The sequence below is a fragment of the Podarcis liolepis genome (assembly GCF_965112155.1).
Source record: "Podarcis liolepis genome assembly, chromosome: 16".
In the NCBI taxonomy this organism is placed as follows: Eukaryota; Metazoa; Chordata; class Lepidosauria; order Squamata; family Lacertidae; genus Podarcis; species Podarcis liolepis.
This window is the reverse complement of record NC_139567.1, coordinates 18,932,906-18,958,731: the sequence shown is the minus strand read 5'-3', so window position 1 is coordinate 18,958,731 and position 25,826 is coordinate 18,932,906. Positions and strand designations below refer to the sequence as shown.

Here is a 25,826-nt window from a genome sequence, read left to right as displayed (position 1 = left end):
ACCCTCTGTTAATAGAAACAGTACATAGCCATCATGAGTAGTAGCTATTGATACCCCCATTCTCCCTGAATTTGTCTAATCCCCTTCTAAACCTATCCAAAGAGGCTTTAATGGATGGTACCCAGCTCTTCCTCACTGTCTCACCTGAGTGGTACATGCCCTGGTTATCTCCCGCTTGGACTACTGCAATGCGCTCTACGTGGGGCTCCCTTTGAAGGTGACTCAGAAACTACAACTACTCCAGAATGCGGCTGCTAGACTGGTAACTGGGAGTGGCTGCCAGGACCATATAACACCAGTCCTAAGAGATCTACATTGGCTCCCAGTACATTTCCAAGCACAAATCAAAGTGTTGGCACTGGCCTTTAAAGCCCTAAATGGCCTTGGCCTGTGTACTTGAAGGAGCATCTTTGGCCCCCATCATTCAGCCCGGACACTGAGGTCCAGCTCCGCGGGTCTTCTGGTGGTTCCCTCAATGCAAGAAGTGAAGTAACAGGAAACCAGGCAGAGGGCCTTCTCAGTAGTGGCACCTGCCCTGTGGAATGCCCTACTATTAGATATCAAGGAAATAAGGAACTATACAACCTTCAGAAGACATTTGAAGGCAGCTCTGTATGGGGACGTTTTTAATGTTTAGTGTTTAATGTTTTATTATGTTTTTGTATATGCTGGAAGACACCCAGAGTGGCTGGGGCAACCCAGGCAGATGGGTGGAGTATAAATAATAAAATTGTTATGGTTTTTAATAGAGTCCCATTTCTTTTGCACCACTTTTATATTCCTGAATTGCACAAAAGAACTAATTGCTAACAACAACATTTCACACTTCAACACCTTTTCTCCAAAGGGACTTTGGTGGAATGCCCATTTTGCTGATGGGCAAACCAAGGCCATGTTGAATTATTAAACTGGAAAATTAGCAGTGACCCATACGCTTCTAGCCAAGGCAAATGGAGAGGAATCAGAGCTCATTATTGCTTCTTCATGCAAGGAAAGGTTACCGATGCTGAAAAATCTCTCTTCCAGTTTTCTGGGCGAATGTGTGAATTACATTATTGAATGTGATATAATTTTGAGTTTAGGTTCCAGTTCAGTGCACGAAGAAAGTACAAAAGGGTGCACTATAGTGCCGATACGCCTGCTTGATTTTCTAGATTTAATACACAGCAAACTGGAAGTAAATGTGAATCATTATCTTTTGACAGAGAATGATGGTTTTGCTTTGCAATATCAATTGAATGCTCGTGGGCAAAGATTCTGCCCTAGTTGCTGTTGAAAATTCATGATTAGATGTTCGGTGGTGACGGTTTCCCATCTTCGCTGTAGATCTTTGCCTCTTTCCTAATCTCCCTTGTCATATGTATTTTCCTAATCTCCCTTGTCATATATATTTTCCTATTTGAGAATGCCATTAAAAAGCCTGGCTCTTTAAGAGGCAGAAACTGTTGCCTTTCCCTCTACAATATAAGTGAACAGAAAATGGAGATGAAGTAATTTTACTGGAGGTTTATGAAACAGACCAATATTATAACGATGATGACAACGACCTGAAAGAATCTACTGCAGAGATTTAATGACTGGCCCTGGGAATACCAGAGGCAGCCCATTGCCATGATATTGCTTTGGTGGTTGATACAGATAACTGTCATTATGTATTAATCTCATCTGGGAAGAAAACTATGCACTCTTCTGCAAATATTGAGGAAAATTCTGCAGGCAGTCTTTTTTTTGCTGCTAAAGAGGGGATAAGGTCCGTATAGTTAAAGCTATGGTTTTCCCAGTAGCGATGTATGGAAATGAGAGCTGGGCCATAAAGAAGGCTGAGCGCCGAAGAATTGATGCTTTTGAATTATGGTGCTGGAGGAGACTCTTGAGAGTCCCATGGACTGCAAGAAGATCAAATCTATCCATTCTGAAGGAAATCAGCCCTGAGTGCTCACTGGAAGGACAGATCCTGAAGCTGAGGCTCCAGTGCTTTGGCCACCTCATGAGAAGAGAAAACAGCAGAATCACAACCTACACTGAAACAGCAGGGAAAGTGCAGAGCAGTTGCCCGGCTGGCTTCCCAAGGGAGGCCTCTTCACAGTTTTCCTGCACTTTTCCTGCTGTTTCAGTGTAGGTTGTGATTCTGCTGTCTGCTCTCAAATGGTAGCATTTTAATGCTTTCTGGTGGTTTTTTTGTTTTACTTGGTTTCATCAAAATTGCAGCTGCCCCCGGGGTCCTGTTGAAGAATGGTAAAAATCACATATATAAATAAAACCTACTAAGATGAGCATATTTAAAACAACAAACATATCTAATGTAACACATTTGGGGGGACTACACTAAATCCACCAGGACTTGGTGAGAATGGAGTGTTTCTAGATCAGTGTTTTTTCCTGGTTTTTTGTGTGTGTATATAATTTTTATTAAATTTTCTGTTTTACAATTTAAAATACTCATTTTTACACCCTTAAGCTATCAGTGACTTCCCTTCTTCTTTACCCATGGTTCATTTTACATATAATAAATGCTGGCATATTTTACAAAAAAAGAATTCCATTCAGTATTCCATTATTGCATCCAGCAAAACATAGCTGTCAACGTTTCCCTTTTTTAAGGGAAATTCCCTTATTCCGAATAGGATTCCTCGCAAGAAAAGGGAAAAGTTGACAGCTATGCAGCAAAACTTATTTACACTGTTGACTTTATCTTAATGCTGTCTGCGTTTTCAGCTGTACATAATTATTTCCCATATATTCAATAAACGTTTTCCAATCTTTCTATGTCAGTGTTTCGTATTACAGGGACTACACGGAAGCTTAAAACCTCCTTGCTTGGCTACAAACTTCTATAGGTGAAATGCCGTCGGACGTTGTGCTTTTACTAGCAGTCTCAGCTGCAAGAGCGTGAGCCTTAGAAGGAGAACGTGAGAATCCCTTTCGAGCAACCCGTGTTTAGATATCACAGCGCTTAGGTACAAACAGGCGGGAGAGACTTGTCTCCGCCCACAGGCGCGCGGCTCTTCCCTCGCCTCCTCTGTGGCGCCAATGACTTCTCCTTTCCCCTTGGGCTCTTTTGCATAGCCACGCCCCTCCGCTCTCGGGGCTGCGCGCTGGGCAGCCATCTTGGACTCCTCGGCGGGGGCAGCGCGGTTACCATGGAGACCGCCGGGACGCGGCGCGGCCTGTGAAGGAACCCAAAGCCCAACTCAAGTCCGTCCCTGGTATTTGTTCCTAATTTCGAGCCTTTCAGCACTTTCCCTAACCGAAAATAATAATTCCCGAGTCCTCCCCAGGTATTCTGGGGAAATAGGGACTTGACTTTGGTCCATCAAGCTCAGTATGGTCCGTACTGGCTGGCAGCGGCTCTCCAGGACTTCAAGGCAGCTCTAAGAGGAGATGTCGGAGCCTGTCCTCAGATCTGTTTACAGGATTTTTGACTGGGGGTGGGGGGTATTGGGCAAAAAGTTGTTGAGATTTTTTTTTGGGGGGGGGGTCCGCACCAAAAGTTGAGTTGTTGAGTTTTTGGGGAGATCCCAGATCATGAACATTTTCTTTTAAATGTAAATAAAAATAAAAATAAACCCAGGCTTCAGGTATCTGTTTGAAGGGCAGGCTTTTGTTAGGGGGGGGACAGAACCTCAGTTTTAAGATTTATATGCAATTTATATACTGTGTGTGTATATAGTCAGTGCTTTTTTCCTGGGGGGATTCAGGGGTACGCATACCCCTCAATATTTTGTGAATCTTTGTACTTTTGACCATTAACTGTATTTATTTTCCCCGATTTGAACTATAAAATGGTGATTTTCTTGAGTCAAAATGAGAGTACCCCTAAACATTTTTTAAGGAAAAAAAGCACTGTGTATTGTAATTTATACACTATGGAGTGTGTAGCCAGAATCCAACTGGTGCAGCTTAAGCTCCCACCACCCTAGTGGAAGTATGGATATAGATATATAAAACTTCCCCTGTTGCTCTTCTGCTTGCCATGCAATCTGTAAAAGCAACAGATGCCAACAACAGAGAGGGGGGGGTCCCACCTGTTCTGCCCCCAGAAGGGTCAGTTTATTTAGTGATAGCAAATCTGTGTATTAGTATTAGGTAGAAGGAATAACCATTCTAACCCCTTTAAGAAAAAATAGTGCCCCTCCCTTTTAGATCTCTCCCACCCCCCCAGTTTTTCTGCAGCAATGGGAAAGGCAAGGCCCTAGAAAGTGCCTTCCTCTTTCTCATCCTTGGCTCTGTCCTGTAAATAGCATCTCCCCCCCCCCTTCCCTGAAACTACACCCCTTATTGGATGCTCTCAGCATCTTCTTTGTCTTCTTCCCTCCAGCTGCTCCCACAGTTCCAGCTTTGCCCTGGATTGGCTTTGGAACACCAGAAATTAGACTCCCCCATCCACCCCTTTTTTGCAAAGCTAAAAGTGTTTCTTCTACAAGGGCCTTTAGTAGAAGGTTTTACACTATTGGGACATATATAGTTTTGTTAGATAGTAATACTGAGGATTAGTGAGCTCTGGCCCTGCCTCAGAAGTGTCCTGAGTAAAAGCCATGGTAGTAAATCTGCTTTGTATGTTTGCAGCATAGGCAGAACTCAAAATTAGCATAACGTAAAATTACTGTTAGCCATTTCTAATGAACCCATGAAACAACCACAAGGTGGCAAGCTTTAGACATTATGAAATAGTTTGAGATGTTTTATAATTTTTCCTTTTCTTCCTTTCATACAGATTGTTTCAGTATTTCGGGTCAAGATGTCTAAAGAGCAGGAAGAACAGGATTTGCAGAAATTCCTTAGAGATGTGGATGAAGTTAGTAAGTCAACCATAAGTTTGTTTGAACAGTACCTTGCATGAGCTGAGCATGTCCCAGCCAGTCAGCAGCACCTGATTTTTCACTACAGCATCCTTTGGTGCAATTATAGGGAGGTTCTTCTTCTTTGCTAGAGAAGTACCCCGCTCAGCTAAAGCGGGAGAAATTGAAATTACTGCTGAGCCAGTTTTTCTTGAGCTCCAGTGTAAACATACACTGCCTTTTTAAACAACCCCCAAGTGTTTGAGTGTGGTTTGACCCTCTTAACTTTGCCTTTCAGTTTCCTTTTTACCAATCCCCTCATTTTGGGGAAGTTGCCTCTTTTGAAATCAAATGTGATTGTGTTTGATTTTCTTGGCAATTGGCCCTGTGCATGTGGTTGCTTTACCTTTCTTTCTGTGAAACAATAATAAATGACCCATTAGTGTTCTACACCTGAGGCAGCTGACACAAGAAGAAATGACTTTCACTACACAGGGATTTCAACCTGGATTTTATAAGAGGAAAATAGGAAGCTGCCTTGTATCAGGTCTGACTGTCCATCTAAGTCCAACATTCTATACTCTGACTCTCCAGTGCCTCAGAAAGAAAGAATTCCCATTAACTAACTGATTATTTAGATCGGAGTTGCCAGAGATTGAGCCTGGGTCATTGTGCAGGCAATTTGTGTTCTCTAGCATTCTGCTGTGATCCTTTCTTAAACTCAGTATTTTATCCTCTTTGCTGTACTGACTGATTTGCTGAATTACACCTATGATGAAATGAAGCGTTTATATCACACCTTTCATCTGTGGTACAGCACACAGAGTTCTCAGTGGGTCTCTATGCAGGGACTGACCAGCCCCAGAATTGCTTAACTTTGATGGGGTTGCTGCTACATGTGCCTTCAGATCATGCCCTGAGTAATGAATCCAGTGCCACTTTTTAGAATAACATCTGTCAGGAAATGAAAATTCTGAGTCACTTAACGGACTACTGTTGGTCCCTTTGAAATTAGTCACCTGTGATGAAGCTGCAGCTCCCCTTGACCACCGGATAGCACCAGAACCATCAGCTTGCATGGATTTTAAAATCAAGAGTTGTAAAACACTTTATTTAGACAACACATTTCTAGCCATTATCTGACCATTCAAGTAGTATGTTGCAGCTTACCCTGAACACCTTCCTAAAAGAATTAAGAAGCATAGGAAAGACATCTTGAAAGCACCAAGATAGTGAAAGAAGCAGATGATTTATTAGAACAACTCTTTCTAGTAATAGTGTTCAGAGATGCAAAGATTTGATCACCAGACTACACAGCATTACAGCTATATCTGACAAGTTCTGCTGTCGGTAATCCTTTGATTTACTTGTTCTCTGTGTTGCAAAAATTGCCTTAAAAATTGATGCTAGCAACTGCTCTCATGACAATCAATAATTTAAAAGCCTCCTAGTTGGGCTTTTTTTTTTAATGCTTATGAGACTATGAACTTGACAGCTTATTCCATACAATAATTTTGGTAACTCTTTGTAAACATTGTTTTATTTACACAGTTTCAAAATCTTTTTGAGGTAGATAATCTGAACCCTGAGATTTGGAAAAAGAGCACAGAGCTTTATAGAAATATGCATAGCAAATAGTATTTGGTGACAAGCAATGCGGTACAACAATAAATAACCCACCTTCCCGCATAGAAGGGGAAGGATGACTAATGCAAAACACTCCTACCCTCATTTGAAAAACTGTGTATCAGTATTATAAAAATGAGATTCTTCGAATGTTATTTATATCCTGTCTCGGTTGCTAAAATGCTGTTCACTTTGGCTAGCCTTTGGTTTATTGTACCTAGCACACTATCACATAAAATCTCTAGCTCTGTGATATAAAAACTGCCCTATTCTGCTTCTTCTTTTCTTCCTCTTCTCCTTGTCTTGTCCTAAGGGAACTACTACTTAATACAGGTTTTATATTTCTAAAAGAAGTGTTTTTCTCCCCAGTTTTTCCCCATGGTGGCATCAGTATAGAAAAATCTGAAGCCTTATCAAAGTGACACATCTGTAATCTAATTAATTTTCTGCTCCAGCTTCTCCCCACACACTTTTAAACAAAATGAGGGAGAAGATAAAAGTACAAATACAGTGATTATGCCACCATTTTGTAATGAAAAGATTACTGAAAGCTGTTCAAGGATATAATGTGGAAATAAAAAACCTATATTCATCATTTATGTAGCCCACTAGTATATAGTGATTCTCACATAACTTTCCACTCCAAACATCAGACTGAAATATATTTACAATTTCATAAACTACTTCACATGGATGGTTCACTGGGTGACTTTGTTAAGATTCAAATACGTATTGCTTTAAGAAATCCCCTTGTAAAAGCAGAAAGGAATTGTCAGTCATTGTCATGTATTTATTGTTCTAATATTGTCTGACCCGTATCTAATCAGCTTCAAATTTTGTCTGAATGTTTCTTTGCTGTTTCATGCAGCATAAGCTAAATTGTTCAAAATTGCCAGTCCCATAATTTGCTGTACAATTCTCTATAAGTCCTAGGTATTTGGTTTATTTCCCAGTGTTTTGGAGAAACAATTCTAGTTGTCACAATCATATAAAAGAGGAGAGTTGCCTTATCCTTTGTCATCTGTCCTTTACTGTATGGCTGCATCCTGTGCACTCCCATGACTGGTTTGTAAAGCTGTGTACACACCATGTTAGCCCCACTCCACATCTATCCTGTACTTTTTTGAGGCACTATGCATTTTCATCCTTTTCTCCCCAAATCAACTCCAGTGTTTCAATTTGAAACATAAGCCTCGTGAAGACATCCATACCCCATCTCTGCCCACTGGTGTGGACAGACAGCAGGTGACATGGAATCACATGTACACATTGTACTGACGTGTACAATGATGTGTAAATGTGATTTACACAGCAGGGAATAAATGGCCTTGCTGCATTTTAAGCCAGTAATGTTTGCACAGCCTGTGCTGGAAAGAAAATTTTAGGGAAGCCTTTTCCAACCAGGTGTCCTTCAGATGTTTTGAATGACAACTCCCATCAGCCCCAGCATCATAAGGTAATGCTGGGCGAGGGCTGGTGGCAACTGTAGTCTAAAACATCTGAAAGGCAGCAGGCTGAGGAAGACTGCCTTAGTACCAGCATAGAGTTTAGAATTTATTGCTTCTTTCTTTGAGTGTGGTCCTCTGCATCCGTAGTGCGGCATCTTTTGATTTCCTCTGCTGTCTGCTTTACTTGCAACGTACAGACAGGGGTTGTACAGGTCATCTGAGAAGACGGGAAGATGATGGTTGTTCTTTGTTTTGGTTTTGCTTTCTGCAGTATCCCCAACTCATCTCGCCTCTACCCCCTCAGTGAATTAGAACTGGCTTTCCAATTCATGACTTGGAGAAATCTCAATTATTGCTTGGGTCATCCATTTTCATATAAACACGAGTGCAACAAAGCCAGAACTTCAAGGAGAGCAGGCGTCCAGAACAGCCAATCTGTTCTGCAGAGATAAAATGCTGACTTCAGAATTAAATCTTGGCCTAGTTGCACTGCTTTGCAAAAACATTTCTCTTTTTATATCTTTCTCAATGTTTTGAAAGTGGTGTACATCATGCCAGCTTCTGAGAAAGCCCCCAAATTAAATCTGAGCTGAGCAATTTGTTCAGCATTGAGTCTACATCAAAATGTTACTTTGCCAGAGGGCAGCACCTGGTTTGCATATTTACAGTATTTATTTATTTATTTTTTAAAAAAATTGTTTGCATATTTGAGTCGTAGGAAGTTAACATAAAATATTCCTTTCTTGAGCATGTTGACTACCACTCTATGCAAGTCATAGGTGAGTATCACTTGAATTCTAAGTTCTTGAAAGTTAAAAATAAATGACAGAGAAATAAATATTTCTAAGGGTCTTTTTAAAACAAACCAAAAACCCAATATTACAGTTTTCCTTTTGCCATTCCAATTTAAAACACATCTGTGCAACCATGAGGGATAGAAGATTTGTTTTCCTACAAATATCAGATTTGTAGGATTCTAGCTAGAACATCACATTTAAAACAAAAATCATATTATATTATTAACAAATCAGCGTGGCATTTATGATCTATAAAACAATATTAATAACACTAACAAAATAGCAACTAAAAGCTAAGCACTGTTAAGTTCATCCACACGTTCTCCATGTCCCCCAAAACTATGGTCTTTGTTCATTAAAATACACATAAAATACACATAATGCCCACTGTTAAGCCAGCTCAGCCAGATACTGCACCGGCTGGGGCCCTTGGGTAGTGGGCCATGGTGGAGATGATGGGGTTCTTGGGCCTACCACTAATGGTAAGGTGGATGTTGACTCTGGGTAGCCTGCCCCGTGGCACCTTTGATGAGGAAGTTTGATAGATTAGTTATTATTAATCTCAGGGTTGTGGGCTTGAGACCATTTGGGCACAAGATTCCTACATTGCAGAGGGTTGGACTCGATGACCCACGTGGTTCCCTGCAGCTCTACGACTCTATGATTCTATATGTTGCTCTTGATAATCAGGAGGTCCCTTCCCCCTTGAGGAATTCAGAGACAAGCCTGTCCCTCTAGAGTACTGAGTTGTGGCTGCCCTTGGTGTAGAAGCCGACCAAGAGGTCCAGCAGTGCCTGCATGCTCATGATGCTCTTGCTGTGTGGCGGCCCATCCACCAGCAGGTGCTCCAGCTTCTGCCACACCTTGGTGGCAGCAGAGGAGGCTGCTGCTGAGGGCAGGCAAATTTCTATTTGGCTTAGCTTTTCTCTGGTTGGTGTGGTTTGTTATGCTCTTATACTTTGTATTACCCTGTGGCTTTTATTGATTTGTTTGTTGTCCTTGTTTGTCCTTTACTTGCTCGTTGCCCTGGAAGCCGTGTGCAGAAGCAGTGGGGTGTAAATTTCTGAAACCTATTACTCAGGGCAGGAGTGAACTCCATATTTGTCTGACAACGTTTCTATTCCATGCTTAATTTTTTCATTTTTCTTCCCGTTTCCAGCCAACCTGATTCAAGGCCTAAATTCCACAGACCCTTCTATCCAGGAGAAAGCCATTGCAGACACAGAGAAAAGATTAAACTCCACTGCTGTCAAATGTGAGGATAAATACAAGCCCACAGTGGACAGAACATGCATCAATACACGAGCCCCGGTAAAGCTACGCTAATCCCCGTACCCTGATGGTACAGGGGACTTTGAACAATTACATATTGTACTTTTAAGCTATTATATAGCAAACCAGGTGAGACTTCTGTTTACAGGATGCCACTTTTGCCTTTTGTCAAGTTTCTTTTCTTGGAAGAACTATTTAAGGTTTCTCTGTATGCTGCTAATTTGCTGTATCATTTCCCAACGTTGCTTAAATGCACATAATATTAAAACGAAATGCCACTGTTATTTGAGAACAGTGTGTGTCAATATTAAGAGAAATAATCTCCTTTTTATAGCCCTTTCCTGCTGTTTCCTTGCTTTGATTGTTTGTCTCTGATTATTCTGTTTGCTCATTCTCATTGACAGTTCAGATTGTACTTGAGTATAGCTGACTGAGGCCTGCATCCACGTTGGCATCACAGTTAGATGGCAGTAGATTGGCCTATGCCACTTCTGACTGCAATTGAGGGCTGCCATTTTTTGCCTTAAAAAAACCTGCAAGTTGAAAATAGCATTGTAGCCCAGCCTTCTTCTTGTGCTAATTTTCTAAGGTTTTTTTTTGGTTTTTTTAATGGCATCCCCTAATCTGTAACCTGTAATCTGTAAGTACAACAGACCATTCTACCATTTTTGGGACCCTGTAATCTCACCCTATTTTGTAATCTAAAGACAGTCTGACCATTCTATCACTATGGGACTCCGTCATCTGATTCCACCCCATTGTTCTGCATGTTTAGATACAGACGGACTAACTTCCTCAATCAGCTGTAGCAAAATTAAACTGGCTCCAGTTATGAAACTCTCACACTTTTTTATTATGGGCTAGTAGAAGCTGACACCCCCCCCCTGCAAAAAATAAATAAAACACTGAAAGCAGGAGTTTTCGTCAAATTGGGACGTTAATTATGAAATGTACAGCAGCATGCCATTATTGCTGTTTTAAAGTGTCAGTCCACAATGGCAATTTACCCTGTTGAAGTGTCTGTAAAATCCTTCTCCAAATTGATTTTAGTTTCCTAAGCCCCGAATTACTGGGTGGGAGGGAGTTTGTTTTGTTTCCTTCCCGTGGCTTTTAATGCTCCTGACGGAATTAATTTTGACAGCTGTTGAAAATGTTCTTCTTTTTGAGGTTATTATAGGTTATTATTATTTTTTAAGTGGCTTTGAAAAATGAGCCTCATTTTCTTTTCATGCAGCAGGTACCATTAAAAAAACCCCACAGCCAAGCAGTATGTTGCAGCACGCTCTTTCTTCCTCCGAACTTGCAACTAACTTTTTGCTTTGATGCACCTCTTTTAGGATTTGCCAGATCAGCAGGAAACAATGAATCCAGGTAAGCGGCTCAATACGGTGCTCCAGTGTATTTTGAACTGGAGTACTACAGGAATCTCTGTGATATGCAGGTTGAACAAAGGATGCATACATGTATTGTAAGCAAACTCTAGCCCATGTTTGGGTGGGTCTTGAAAGAAAGCCATATCCCAAGAGACTCCTCTGCTGTTTTTGTTTGTGGGGATGCATGGAATGAAAAGGAACAGATCCTGTTTCACAGATTGGCTGTCCGTCTACTGTCAACCTATAGACCGGCTACCCCATCAGATACATACACCTCTGTGAGGACGGAGTGTCATGGTAGTAGTAATTCTGCTGTTCTTTGTCAGAGCCCTACGATTAATTGCACGTGAGTTAAGGGGTGGGCAGTGTTGACATGTCCTCAGACTCTTTCCCCTTTGCCTTGATTGGCTCCTTGAGTTCCCTGTATCTAGTTGAGGGACTGGAATGCCAGTTATCTCTACTAATCCTGAGACATCTTACACCATTAAAGCCACTTTTTCTTTTAAATTCCCAAGTCAGAACTGGTTTCATTCATCTACATAACAAGCCCAGATGGCTTGCATCTTCAGTGTGCGAAGTGCTTTTCAGTATCTTTTAATCACTTCATTATCCAGAAACTAGAAAGACCCTGCCGCCTAGAAATGTGGGTTTTTTCAAATGTAGGGATTAAAATCACTATCAGCGCTATGGGTCTCTGTTTAAATGGAAGCTTATTACCCCTGTTCTGATTTGATGTCACATTAATGAAACAGCCCTTTTCAATTTCCATTTCACATCTCAGATATGGCTTTGCTCTTCAATTTTACCTTCATCTTTCCCCTTTCCAAAGCGATCAAGCTCTTTTTGTTTGATTGAACTTGCATCTCCGCTTTCTTGGCTTTTAGAGAGTTTCATGGCCGTTTTAGAAAAGGATGCCAAAGAGCGAGCAAGGAAAAGGAAGCACAATGAAGCCTTAGCAAACGGTAACAGTTTGGTTTTGACATGTCAGGGGAAGGGGTGGGAGCTGTCTAGAAAAAAACCTTGGTTTTAACCCAAGTGATGAAGCTGTTATATTTTATTTATTATTTGTTTTACAGATTTATAAACCACTGTGCCAAAGCTATTGAAGTGCTGCTGAAGAAATACAACCTGTGCCGTTAATAATGATTGTGCAACCCATACAGCACATAGGCGACAATTATTCACACAATTAATATTCTTGTTCAAAAACAAATTTTTACCATTTATCAGATTTGTGAGAATAAGACAACTACTTACAAAATGCCATGAAAACTTACAAGCTATCTAAAATAAAGTGTCGGATTTTACTAAGTTCTTACAACTTCTTGACTCAATTTTTATTTTTTCTTGCTTTTTAGGTAAGTTCAAGAAGAAGGTAGGTAATTGACAGGGCCAATTTATTGGGGTTGGCTGATAGTCCACTCCCTGAGCACAGTTTTCTGGGCTTCCTCAGTAGTCCTAAACTATTTAGTTCTTTATGCTTAAGCCAAGAAATTGTTTCTATAACTACATTTAGCACTAATAGTCACATTAATGGCTTGAGAGTACTGAGGACGAAATAGCAGCTCTTCAACTTTATGGACTGCTAGGGCGAAACGGGTACCGTATTTTTCGCCCTATAGGACGCACTTTTTCCCCTCCAAAAATGAAGGGGAAATGTGTGTGCGTCCTATGGGGCGAATGCAGGCTTTCGCTGACGCCTGGAGAGCGAGAGGGGTCAGTGCGCACCGACCCCTCTCGCTCTCCAGGCTTCGCGCAGCTCTCCACAAGCCATGGGAGCCCGGCTCCCGCTGCTTGTGGAGAGTTGCCTGCATGCTGAAGCCTGGGCGCTCTGAGCTCAGCGCGTCCAGGCTTCGCGCACCTCTCCACAAGCAGCGGGAGCCGGCGCTGGGCTCCCACGGCTTGCAGAGAGCTGCCTATTCTGGGGGCTGGGGTCGGGGTAAGCTTGGGCTTCCCCCGCCCCAGCCCTGCGCCTGGGGGGGAAAAATAATTCCCCCCCTTTATTTCCCCCTCAAAAAACTAGGTGCGCCTTATGGGATGGTGCGTCCTATAGGGCGAAAAATCCGGTATAGAACGCTGGCACCCTATCTTTCATCTACACTTCACAGCTACTGGGAACATCGCTGAACTTACCTACCTTCTTCTTGAACTTACCTAAAAAACAAAAATTGAGTCCAGAAGTTGTAAGAACTTAGGAAAATCTGATACTGCAAGTTCACTTTATTTTAGATAGCTTATAAGTTTTCATGGCATTTTGTAAGTAGTTGTCTTATTCTCACAAATCTGATAAATGGTGAAAAATTGTTTTTGAACAAGAATATTAATTATGTAAATAATTGTCGCCTATGTGCTGTATGGGTTGCACAAAGCTATTGAAGTAGCATACCATGAGATAAAATAGAAAAGATAATAAAAACCTGTGCTACAGTTGTACACATAAGATTTCATAAAATGTCTGGGTCACACCTGAGGCCACAGAAGGAGGTTCCTGCCTCCACAGATTCTGTGAACAGCACTGATAAGGCATAGTCAAAGAATAATTGATCATTTGACTGCTCATGTATCTTCAAATATAGTTTATGGTGGTCAAATATTTAATAACATCAGGTTATTACAGCTCGGCAACGGCAACGGGAGCTGATGAAAGTTTTAACAGGATATGAGAATCTTGGAGCTCAAGTCCTAGTTGTTTATTGTGAATCAGGATGTTGGTTCATACCCCCCACCCCACCCACTTTCCACCTAACATTCTGGGTCTAACCTAACAAAGGCTTTTTATGAACCTGGTTACCATTTCCACAGCACTGAAAGAAAAAGGGAACGATGCTTTCAGCAAAGGGGACTATGCACTGGCTATTCAGAAGTACACTGAAGGCCTCAAGAAGCAAAAGGATATGCAGGTGCTGTACACCAACAGAGCACAGGTCAGTGTGGGGCAAGAACAACAAATGATGACCACTTTATCCCCACAGCAGGTAGTTGATTTGGTGATCTAATCTTGAGTCTGAATCTAAGCAGTGCTAAAGATAAAGCCATAGATTCATGGCTGCAATTGAAACAGACCACCTGGTTTATTGGCAAACGATGCTTTACCTGGAAAATAATATTTTCACATTGGAAGATAATATTATTAACTTGGAAGGAAAACATGGCAATGTTATTCTAGTCATTTGTAACATTGGGTCACCAACTCCTTCCAGATATCCTGCATGAGAAATGCATTCATTTTCTTAATGCATTGCATGATTCCCAGGACTGTATGGCCTTGGCTTAGTATTGCCCTCCTAGTACCCACCTATCCGCCAACGCATTGCCTGCTTCTCTCATGAGAATTGCACAGCTGAGCTTCAGTGATGCACGTTTTCAGGCAAATTTTGACTTTGGGAATTAGCATAGGGACATTTTCCATTTCCATCACAACATTTTCTGGTGCACCACAGAGTTGTCTAAATTAGCATGTTTATTTAGCAAACAGTACTAACCACTGAAACTTTCAGGCTTGTCAAATATTTTATTTGCGATTTCAAATGACGTCCAATCATGTGCAGTAGTCAGAAGCATCATCTGCTTATGCAATCTGGGACCTGGATATTCGAAAGGTTTCCTCTGCTTATGTGAAACCATCCCAATGCCCTTTTAAAATGTGTTGGGCTATTGGGTTGTTGTTTTTATTTTGATTATGTATTTTGTGGGTTTATATTCTGATTTTATTCTGGGAAATGGCCTGAGACCTGCAGGTATAGGGCAGTATATAAATTCTAATAATAATAATAATAATAATAATAATAATAATAATAATAATAATAATAATAATATCATCCAGGGTTGCCATTTCAGGTCCCCCGCCCATGCCCTGCCAAAAAGGAAATCAGACTCTCTGGGCTTGTGCCAGAGATTGGGCCTTCTCCATGCTGTCACTAAGATTTTGCAATTCCCTCCCCAGGGATATTCAACAAGCCACATCTTTGTCTATTTTTACATGGACTTTAAAAACATCATTGTCTCTAATTTTTTTTTATGTTTGTTAGTTATTGGTTACTTTCTTTTTATGCTGTGCTGCTTTATTAATTGTGAGATTTTGTTGCTTTTATTATTTTAATTGTAAATTGTCATTCAGCCAATCTGTTCTTAAAAGGTGGGATATGCATATGTAAAGTAAAGAAATCAATAAATTGTGCTAGTTCTTATGGATACATAAGAAGGATGCATATATAAGAGGCATGACAGGTTCAAAAGAAAAGTATAGATTGGTGGGATTACCGGTAGTATAGCACAGTGGGTTTTTAAAAGGGGTGGTATTCAGCTAAGTTTTGAATACACTGTTGTTTGCATTAGTCTGCCTCGAGAGATAATGGAGCGCACCTCTGGGGGTGAAGTCAAACCACTGTGTTAGCAACACCAACATGACCTCCCTGGAGTGCAAGCCTAGGCAGTGTGTCGTCGTCTTCTTCTTCTTCTTCTTCTTCTTCTTCTTCTTCTTCTTCGGCAATCACTCGTAGTCGAGTAAGATTGTTTTCCATAAACACGATTTTAACAATGAGTCCATAAGTGACTGTGGAGGGCAGATGTGTGTATGGCCTCACTGATGTGGTCCAAAGGGGAAAAAAGAGCAATACGTTTGGCACCAGCTTGACTGCAGGAGTTGACAGAAGGAGGCGTACAAGGCGCCATGCATCCGTCTTGGAGACTCCACTCCAGATTTGTGTAGGGTTTAATCCTTAGCCTTTTCTTCTCCTGAAGATATCCTGTAGTGTAGCGGTGGTTTAGGATCAGTGTTTCCTTCTCCTACCTTCCCAGGTTGATGAGCCCCGTCTGCCCCTTTCTTCCCTCTGCACACAGCAGGTGTAGTAGCTGCCTTTTTAACAGTTTGACCCACTATTAGTTTCATCTGCTCAATCTGCCAGAGTCTGTCTTCACATGCAGGGGAAGTCCCTAACTAACCAAGGGTTACCCTCACCTGGTTGACCAGTCGAAGCCGTATCTCAGGGTGTGGCTTCTGTCACATGCTGACAGCTTCTAGGTGCCACAGGTGATAGCTGAGTGCAGGATGAAGACCAAAGGTAAAACTCAAAGTGTTTGCCAACCAATTTCCAACCAATACCCTTTTGGAGGCACAAGTAATTCAGCTAAATGTGCATTACAGTTGCTCCTTTGAAATGTAGCTAGACCTTCAGCACCTTCTAATGGGAACATAGACATAGTCTTTGTGGGCCTTTCTAGAGTCTAAGCATGTTCGAAATGAGCTACAAGCAGCTCTGTGCAATTCTTGCGTCACCTTTCACATTCCTTATAATAGGATTTGATGTGCTTCATTTCTTGCCATGTTCTCAACAATGAATATTAATAGGATATCTAGGAGAAAATATGGTCGAAAGTTACTGGCAGAATATTGCAGACTCTGCTCTTTGACAAAACTCATTCAATTCCACTTATCCTGCATTCTGCTCTGTTAAAGGGGATGCAACTCAGGCATGCTACATGGCTACTGCTGACATCCTGAAAGATGCTAAAAAATGAAGCCAAATTCTCTGGTACAAAAGTGGTGTAAGACAGTGTGCATCTGTGGCTCCTTGGGGGCTCTTAAAATATCAAAGTCCTTAGATATTTGTGTGTGTGTGTGTGTGTGTGTTCCAGAGTATCCATTAGCAGGTGAACCAAGCTTTCCTGGTCCCAACATGTCATAGGGTTGGGGAGCTGACAGGCTTTACACACTGGAAAGCATGGGGTGTGTCGGGGCAAGTTGCTTCCCTTCCCTTGGGGTATATCTTGGTCACCAGGTTGTCCACTACAGTGCCTAACTGGCAGCATAAAAACTCCAGGACACATTATTTGAAAGCTCACAAAGTGCCACTGCTCATCCTTCATAAAGAACTGTATGCACTTCACATCATGAGTGGAACTCTCCAGATCTGTACTGTCATTTTGTCAAGCATTTTAAGAGGCTATTACATCATGTGGTTGGTCACGAACTCTTAGATTCATCTTTCACAGGACAGCCAACTGATGCAAAACACATCTGTAATATTGTAGTTTTGACCTTCAGCTTTTTGAAGAGTCAGATTCCTCTGATTTAGGACCTTAACTCTTAAATGCCTTTGTAGGAGGAACAGCTTCTGTTCTAATTAATGGTGCTTTTGATAATAATTGAAACAGGGCTAGAATTCATTGCCTTAAACCCAGAGGCATAGAGGTCCCTTTCTGATCATGGGTTCAATGCTTTTTGACCTCTCCCTGTTTTCTCTGGTTTAATTTAATTGAAGACTCTGTGAAGGTGTGCCTGGGAGTGTAAGGAGCATCTGTCAAGGGTTACTTTTTGAAGCCTTTCCAGAGTGTGTGCAGGTTTTATCACTTTAATTGAGTTTAATTAATTAGCTGAGATCAGTTGAATACTTTGAACAAGGAAAGACTCACAGAAATGACCTGTCTTTTAGTTAGCAACTGTACTTCAACTTATATCCTCTGTCGATCCATTTTGTTTCAGGCCTACATCAAGTTGCAAGACTATGAAAAAGCTATCAGTGACTGTGACTGGGCTTTAAGGGTAAGAGACCCCCTCCATTTCTCAGCCGGCCAGTGTTGAAGAGGGAAAGTGTTGGGTACATTCAACCTAGTGGTGTGTGAATGAGACAATACAGGTGATGGAGGGACTGGGTAGATCCATCTTCCAAGCTATTAAATACAAACCAACCATTAAAAGAAAAAAGTACCCCAAGGAAAGTTTAGGCAGCCAGATGAGCCACTTTTCATGGCACAGGGAGGTAGTAGCTATTCTAGAGCATCATGAGAAAACTCTCATGCTTTTCCAAACCTCTATGCTTCACGACCCTTTGTTGCCATGAACCTCTCTCTTGCTTTGTGATAGCACTTGCAGATGACAGGCCAGGTAGATGAAGATCTGCACTTGGATCAAGGGGTCCTTGCTGTTAGGCAACCCAATCACTCTCTCAAACCATATTTCTGTTGGTAAAATGGCTATCATGACTAGGCTACTAGTCTTGAATATATTACCTCCCTTACTGGTTGCTGGCTATCACAAATGGGGAGAGTGCCATTACTCTTATATCTTACTGGTGGGCTTCCCAGAGGTATTTGGATGACCTCTGAGAACAGGATTCTAGACTAGATGCACCATCTAGTCCAGTAGAGTTCTTATGTTCATGAGCCTGTTCCATATAATGGAAATCTCAGGAGGTCAAAATGTGTTAAAGATTCCAAAATTATTCGCAATTAAAGAAAGGTGTTGCATTGGTTATGATTACTGGATTAAAATTAAGTCCTATGCTTCCTTAAGAGACACTGAGTTGTCTTCCTGGACACAGTTTCTGGCCTTCCATTAAAAACCTAAATGAGATGCTGGATGTCCCAGAGCAGAGAAGTTTTAACATTTATATCTCTCCTTTATGGAACAAATCTCCCAATTTCTCATTTGTTTCAATTCAAATATTTAATTAAAGATTGATGTAATTCATGATAAATTAATTATCTTGTGACACCTTCTAAGATACGTGTAAAACTTGAAGATTAATATTCTTGTTCAGTTCCCCAAGCATATGTGACATTGACATATTCACTTGACACCCGGAACAAGGAAGAGCTGAACGATGATGCATTTTAAGTGATTTTTTTTAAATCCTGATTTGCATTAAGCAGTGCATTGCTGACAAAGCTCAATTGTGTCACCTCAGATATATTAAGATATTCATGAGTTTGTGGCATTCACTTAAGGCAGAAGAGACCAGCTGATCCGCTGCCATTTGAAATCTGATTTTCTTGGTTTGTTCTTTAAAAAGCCCACAAAATTTACGCAGGAGTACAGGAAGTCAGAATACTGTTCCAACTAGTTCAGTATTGTCTACACTGTCTGTCACTTGCTTTCAGGGTTTCAGGCAGCAGGTGTTCCCAGCCCTCCCTGGAGATGCTGGGGATGAAACCGCAGGCCTTCTGCATGCAAAACAGATGCTGTTCTGTGAGCTGGGGCTCTTTCCTCCAATCAGCAAGAGCCTCTTTCCACTGTCATCAGTATTTATGCAGTCACCTTGTGAGATTCACTCAACCATAGGCTCCCGTATGACCACCTGGAGTGATTCCTCGGGCATTTGTCTCCTCGGCCTGCCAAGGTGGCACCCTGTGTTTTGCCTGGAGGATCCCTATGCTAGGATTCCATAGAATGTCTTACAGCTTGTCCCTCCACAGAGCTGGAAGAGGAGTTATGCCGGGGCGACTTTTCCCTGGATTGCCTGGGAAATGCACTCCAGCTGCTACTTCCCATGTAGTCAGCTTGCTTATTAGTTGCAGATTAAAGTGCTCTTCCAAGAGGTCCTCTATGTTGTATGTGGGTGGGAGCGATGTTGCTGTTTTTGGTTGAGAATCTGCAGTTTCACAGCCTTAGCATTAATCTGGTTGTGCATTTCTGCAACTCGGTTCCTTTCTCTTTGTCCTTTCTGGATGAATAATTTCTCCTTACTTTGTCAGGGTTCCAAGGGTATAGCCCTACATCCTGATCTGACTAGGATTTTTCATCTCCCGCCAGTCTTTACTGGCTTTTGACATTCTGTGTTTTGGGCTGTTCACTCCCCACAGCCAGAAGGCACATTAACGCCACTTCTTGCAGCCCTGCCTGTCAGTGGATGTTGAGTGAATGTTGTCCTTGGCTGTGATCCTGTAAGTACCTGCAGCCAAAAGCTCCTTTGTCTTCCATTGTTGGTGTTGCTGTCCCAGTCATTTGCCTTTAAGATGAGAAGAAAGACTAATGTCCACTTAGGATTTGAAGCCTTGAAAGCTTTCTGAAAGATTGTTTTTCCTGCCACTTGTAATATCATAAGTGATGTTGATTTAGCGGGGTGAGGGTGGAAGCACTAGACAGCAGGCCAGCAAAGGTGCAGCAAAACAGCTGCTTTCCCCAAAAGTCTGGTGAGTATCTGTCAGTATAAGCGATGACCACATTTCAGTATAATTTCCTGCCAGGGTGGCTGAACAGCGTTTTAGATGTCCTGATAGCAGACACCTTTAAGAATTAGATCAATCTATTTGATTTTACTTCTTGGGCCCCAAGAGAAGCATCAATGCCTTCTAATTACAACATAGCTGCTGTACAGGTTCACCGTTCTGTGCTCAGGGCTTGAAAAAGAAACACGACAACAGACCATTACCAGTTCTTCAACTGTCAGTCCATGGTTTCCCAAACTTGGGTCTCCTCCTCTTTTTGGACTAAAACTCTCATCATCTCTAGTTAGCAGGACCAGTGGTCAGAGATGATGGGAATTATAGTTCAAAAACTGTTGGAGACCCATGTTTGGGAAACCCTGTTTCAGTCAATCTGGAGACATTTTCAAGTGGCTAGAATGTGTTTTCTTAAAAACTTTGTTGGCTGCCTTGTGTTTTGAATCATGGCCAAAGTCCAGGCTCCTTAGCATCCTGCAGTGGCATTCCTTCTAAGGGTGGTAGGCAGTTGGTTAGCATGGCATTTCCCTATGAGTCTGGGAAAAGCCAGAACTCAAGGGCAGAGCACATACCTTGCATAGATGAGGTCCCAGGTTCAATCCCCAACAGCATCACAAGGTAGGGCTAAGAATGTCCCTTGTCTGAAACCCTACTAGTCAGTGTGGCTGGGTGGGCCAATAGTCTGACATGGTATAAGGCAGCTTCCTGTGTACCTGGACTTTGTCCTGGCTCGGTGGGACACTTTGTTATAAGATAGTACTCTAAAGGTACGGAACAACTGTCAGTTTGTAGTAATTGACTGTTGCCGTTATTGTGTAGTGCCAGGTCAATAATGGAGACCGATAGCTGAAGGCTTGACTGAATAATTCTGTTCAATACAGTGTGATGAAAAATGCATCAAAGCTCTCTTCCACATGGGGAAAGCATATTTGGCCCAGAAGCAGTACAGTAAGGTAAGTCCTGTTGATTTTTAGGTATTCATATCTGTTCTATGCCAGTTTATCCATTCATTTAGACAGTTATCCAGAATTCTCTCGCTTTTCACACTGCTGACTTCTGTTTGTTCTTACGTGCTTTTTAGAAAGAAAGGCGAGTGCCAAAAAGAAGGTATGCTAAGCAGCCTGGTCCTGATGAAATCATGTTCAGAATGTGTAGGTTTGCTGCTTTTGCAGTTAACTTGCTGACGAAAATGTTGCAAAGCTTTTTTATGGGTTTTATTTTAAATCACTGGCTGTCTCTATTCTAAGGGAGGAAAAGCAAAGGAGTTGATCCATGTCTGGGTTGGAGATACCCAGGAGAAAAAGTAGAATTTCCTTTCTAGTGCCTGTCTACAGGAATGTTTGATAATGAATAGTTTCAGAGCAGGCATGAAGGGGAAAATGTAGCCCTTTCTTGCCCTTCTTTAAATTTAACCTATTTCCTCTGAAGTCAGTATTTGCATTGGAAGGAAATCCCCCATTGATGGATCTCCTGTAATTGTCCCTCCTGTAAAATCTTGCCCTTTTTCTTTCAGTCCAGAGAATGCTACCTGAAGATTTTAGACATTGATCCTGGAAAAGAGAAGCTGTGCAAAGGTAAGGAGTATAAAGAGCCTTTCACTTTCCTGCTGCTGCCATCCTGCTGTCGACTTTAAACTAGCTTCCTGTATTTTGAAACACGATGTTTGTACTTCTGGCTTGCTGCTACTTAAACACCAGGACCCGACACTTAATTGGAACATCGTGCTTTACGTTCATTGAATTCCGTTCCATTAGTTTTTGCTATAGGTTATGTGTCATGTTTAGGTCTACATCCCCCCCCCCTTTGGACTTTCAGACTACATACACCAAGTAGACTTGGAGGAGAAAAGGCAGCACGAGGAGGAGAGGGCCATGGAGGAGCTTGAATCTGGAAAACACACAGCTGTGTCGGTGAAGGAGTTGCTCCAGAAGCTCCGCATCCCTGATGAGAACATTCTGTACTATGCGGATGGGATTAGGCTTCTGACTGCGTTGATGCAAGACTGTGAGTACCCCCAGGATGTGCATATAAGTAGCAGGCCTCATGTTTGAGAGGTGCTCAGCACTTGTGACCTGAAATGCTGCTTACTGAAAGCCTCGAAGAACACTGTTTTGAGTGGTTTGTGCTATGCTGCTTGCTGCTCCCTCTGTCAGCCCTGACTTTAGTGATCTTGTTTCTTATCTCTGGGTATTGGGTGAGCATGTCATGATACTTCTCTGACATGATTATCTTTGAATTTGTTACAGGCACTGAGCAAGCCTTATTTAGGACAAACAATGGCTTCAGTATCATCAATGACAACGCAGTTGTACAACGGTAAGGTCTCTCAGGTGAAGAGAACAGAAGGGTGTTACAGGCCAGAGCAATAGCAAGTCTATTTCCAAGAAACACAATCGCCCGTATGAAATTCAGATGGGCTGATCAGCCGATAATGTGGCAGCCAGTTGCAAAGTTTTACTGACTTCTAGGTAACCCTTTGCACACACAAAAAATCTGCTCTTTTGGATGTGTAAAGGAAAATTGACTTTGGTGCATCCTCCATGCTCCTTCCGAAGGCTTAGTCTTTTTAATTTGTCAAGCCTGAGGGTAAGTGTAGGTTAGGAAAGCATAACATAAAAGGGTATCAGATCTAGGAGTTCTAAAGCACCACATTCACCCAAGGTGGAAGACCTCCACTAGTTTCAGCCAAAGGCAGTGTACACTGTGCTGATTTTCACCAGGAAGGGAGTTCAGGCCCCCTTTGCTCTAACTGCTGGAATTTTTTCTCAGTATCTCTTTAATGTTTTTCGAATCAAAGCAGAGGATCTTCCTGTAGGATTTATGAGCTCCTTGCTTCATATTGTTTCATTTTTGCAATGTGCTAAGTTGTACTTCTTGAAAAGCAATAACTCTGGTGACTTTAAGTGCTACTCTCAGCTGCTTAAATCTGATGCCTGGAGGAGATCAAAGACATTTGTTCACTGCTGATTTCTTTTTAATTCTTTCGGAAAACAGAACAAAGAGAGATCCAGGGGAGCTGTAAGTGGAATGAGTGAATGCGAGCAAAAGCCGTCTGTGCAAAATGTAATAGTAACTTGAACGGTATCTTGAAGTCCACAGTGATTCAATCCATTAGGATGGGAAGAATCTTTTAATGGCCTTCTGGGAGAAAACAGGAGGCCTCTTGTAAGGCACCTGGAGAAATGTTAAAGCTTAGAACTGAGGTATAAGAACATAGGGAGCTGACTTATATTGAGACAGACCATCAGTTTTTGCTTTCTAAGTAGACAGATAAAATCCTGCACTCTCTGCTAGTGTGGCCCTGAGTTGCATTTTGGGGGGACCATTTTTTTTGCCAGCATAACATTGCTGTGTAAAAAAATACATGGCCTGGCTGGGCAACATCCACCCTGAGAAAGCACCTTTCATGATTCAAAAGCCTGCACCAATGTTTTAACCCCCAGTTTGTCCAAACAAAAGGCTGTGCCTCACTTGCTTCATGTTTCCTTATTCTGTGGGACCAACACATCTCCTAGGGCCTGCCCCTCTCCTTGATGCTTAATGAACCTGTTTATTTTCCAGGGTTTTCCACACCAAGACAAAATCTCCTGATGAAGTGGAGCTGTTTATTTCCATTCTCCTTCTGTGGCAAGCAGCCTGCAAAGACAATGGTAAGCAACATCAATTATTGCTAATGTATTATGAATACGGCTTTGACTCTGCTTGGAAGCATTGTTTTCAGTGATTCACTCCTGTGAGTGCTCATCTTTTCAAGATCCTGCAACAAAGATTTGCAGGTCAAATGTAATTACGGCAAATACAGCATTTGCAGTGAGTCTCTGGACTTCCCACTAACAATTCCCTGAGGCCCTTCACAAAGCTTCTGCCCATTAAACTTTTTATATTCAACCTACTTCTCGGAACTCCCACCTTGGCCTCCTCTTTGCTTGCGCTTGGACCTCAGGAGCACTTTCTTAGCTGTTAATAACTAATAGTCCTTTGCAGTTAATAATGGCAGTGGTGTAGCAAGATTACCACAGGGGAGAGGTTTTGCATCATCTTATTGTCTTTTGTGTCCATGTGGCTCTGAAAATCCTTGACTTAAGTTATGTGTCAGTGCCAGATTGAAATGGTTAGACATGGCTCAGTCTCACATTTGTGTTAGACAAAGGAGTCTGGCTAGCGTCACGCTTTCTCTGAAGGCATGTTCTCAGAAATGAGATGGCTGCAGGATACAGCCAGAGGGACCAGAGGTTTCTTTTTTTAGGGAGTGGACTTTCAAAAAGATGGTGGAGAGAAATAAGCTAGACAAGTTTCTGGAGCATGAAGTTGTTCAAATTAAGCCTTAAGCTGCACTTCTTGTGTCCTCCAGTGATGCTTGAAAGGTAGGACTAAAAGAGACATGTGAATTGCTTCTCATGTATGAATGAGATATATAATTTGCCCTTTAGAAATGGCACGAGGGAGGAGAGAGGGAGGGAAAGGGAGTAATGGAGAGTGCAGACAGAACACTCTTCCTTTTACGTTACTCCTACAGACATATCCCTCAAGCAGATGACAGAGCAGTGCTCACATAGCTGAGTGATTTTGGAACAGAGACAAAATTGCTGACAAAAGACTTTTAGAGCACCTGGTGGAGCAAGCTGAAATTTTTTTGTTTTTCTTGTTTTCTTTTCCAGAGGAGAACCAGCGCCTGCTTCTCACTCATCCTGATGTCAACCTGCAACTTCCTTCTCTGTTGCTCTCTGAGGTGCCCGAAATCCAAGAAGAGTGCTTAGCCCTGCTTTCTCTCTATGCAGAAACAGAGAATGGGAGGATCCTTTTGGTCCGACACCTGGACACAACTAGGTATTGTATTTTAATCTGGCTTGCTTAAGCAGTCCCAGTCCTTCTGCAGAAACAAGGAAGAGCAGGAAAAATTGTCGGGGCTGAAACAGTCATGTTGGGGCTCAGTCTCTGCAGCTGAGATTACGAGCAGTCCAAGCATCCTACGTATTTTCAGTCCCAGTGTTAGCTTTTCAGACTGCTTGGAATGGGACCTTGGTTTTTAAAGTTCGAGGAGCATTCCTTCAGCATCTTTTGCTTTTGGATTGGGAATTGGTCTTGTCTTCATTGAGTCTGACTTGACTTCCTTTTTTCCAGTTTCTGCAGAATCTTGCATTTGGCCTTGGGGCTTGCACTTCACTTTCCAGTGTTTTGTCAAGCAGCCACTTACTGAGGGGTGGGGAACAATTTTCAGATTGAGGGCTACATTCCTTCATGGGCAGCCTTCAGGGGTCACATGTTAGGGGTGCTTGAGGCAAAAGTGGGCAGAATAATAGGTGCGACAGAAGGGTACATTCTAGCCAGACAAGCACCAGAATTGTCTGCCTGCCTGCCTGCCTGTTTGTATCTCTCTCACCCCTCTCTCCATCCAGGCAAGCAAGAGACATAGTCACAGTTAAGCACTTGAAGAGGGGGACATATTCTGTAAGAGTTCCAAGGGCCAAACAGAGAGGCCCGGAGGGCTGGATTTGCCCCCTGGGCATGAAGCTCCCCACCCCTGTGCTCATCCAATCCTACACACCAAGGCTGTCCCTTTGGGTGGAAAGCAGGAAAAGGAATGGGGGTAGG

The 25,826-nt window shown here is 42.1% G+C and overlaps 1 protein-coding gene and 1 long non-coding RNA gene across 9 annotated transcripts in view; one reads left to right on the top strand and one right to left on the bottom strand.

The window, feature by feature from the left end:
• LOC310696120 overlaps positions 1-25,826 on the bottom strand; it is a 493,645-nt gene that overhangs the window by 293,347 nt on the left and 174,472 nt on the right. The window lies entirely within an intron of this gene.
• The window catches only part of TTC12 (tetratricopeptide repeat domain 12), a 41,759-nt gene continuing 18,884 nt past the window's right edge, over positions 2,952-25,826 (top strand). The window contains exons 1-13 of one of the 8 annotated variants that reach the window (XM_083480996.1): positions 2,952-3,206; positions 4,715-4,799; positions 9,809-9,960; positions 11,259-11,292; positions 12,179-12,256; positions 14,097-14,218; positions 17,776-17,835; positions 21,116-21,187; positions 21,748-21,808; positions 22,050-22,238; positions 22,481-22,550; positions 23,796-23,884; positions 24,893-25,061. In XM_083480996.1, coding sequence (XP_083337122.1) covers positions 4,739-4,799; positions 9,809-9,960; positions 11,259-11,292; positions 12,179-12,256; positions 14,097-14,218; positions 17,776-17,835; positions 21,116-21,187; positions 21,748-21,808; positions 22,050-22,238; positions 22,481-22,550; positions 23,796-23,884; positions 24,893-25,061 — 1,157 coding nt within the window. In that variant the 5' untranslated portion in view covers positions 2,952-3,206; positions 4,715-4,738. Of the gene's footprint in view, positions 3,279-4,714; positions 4,800-9,808; positions 9,961-11,258; positions 11,293-12,178; positions 12,257-14,096; positions 14,219-17,775; positions 17,836-21,115; positions 21,188-21,747; positions 21,809-22,049; positions 22,239-22,480; positions 22,551-23,795; positions 23,885-24,892; positions 25,062-25,826 lie in introns of all 8 variants that reach the window. The other 7 variants (XM_083481002.1, XM_083481003.1, XM_083480997.1 and 4 more) reach the window with 7 other exon arrangements.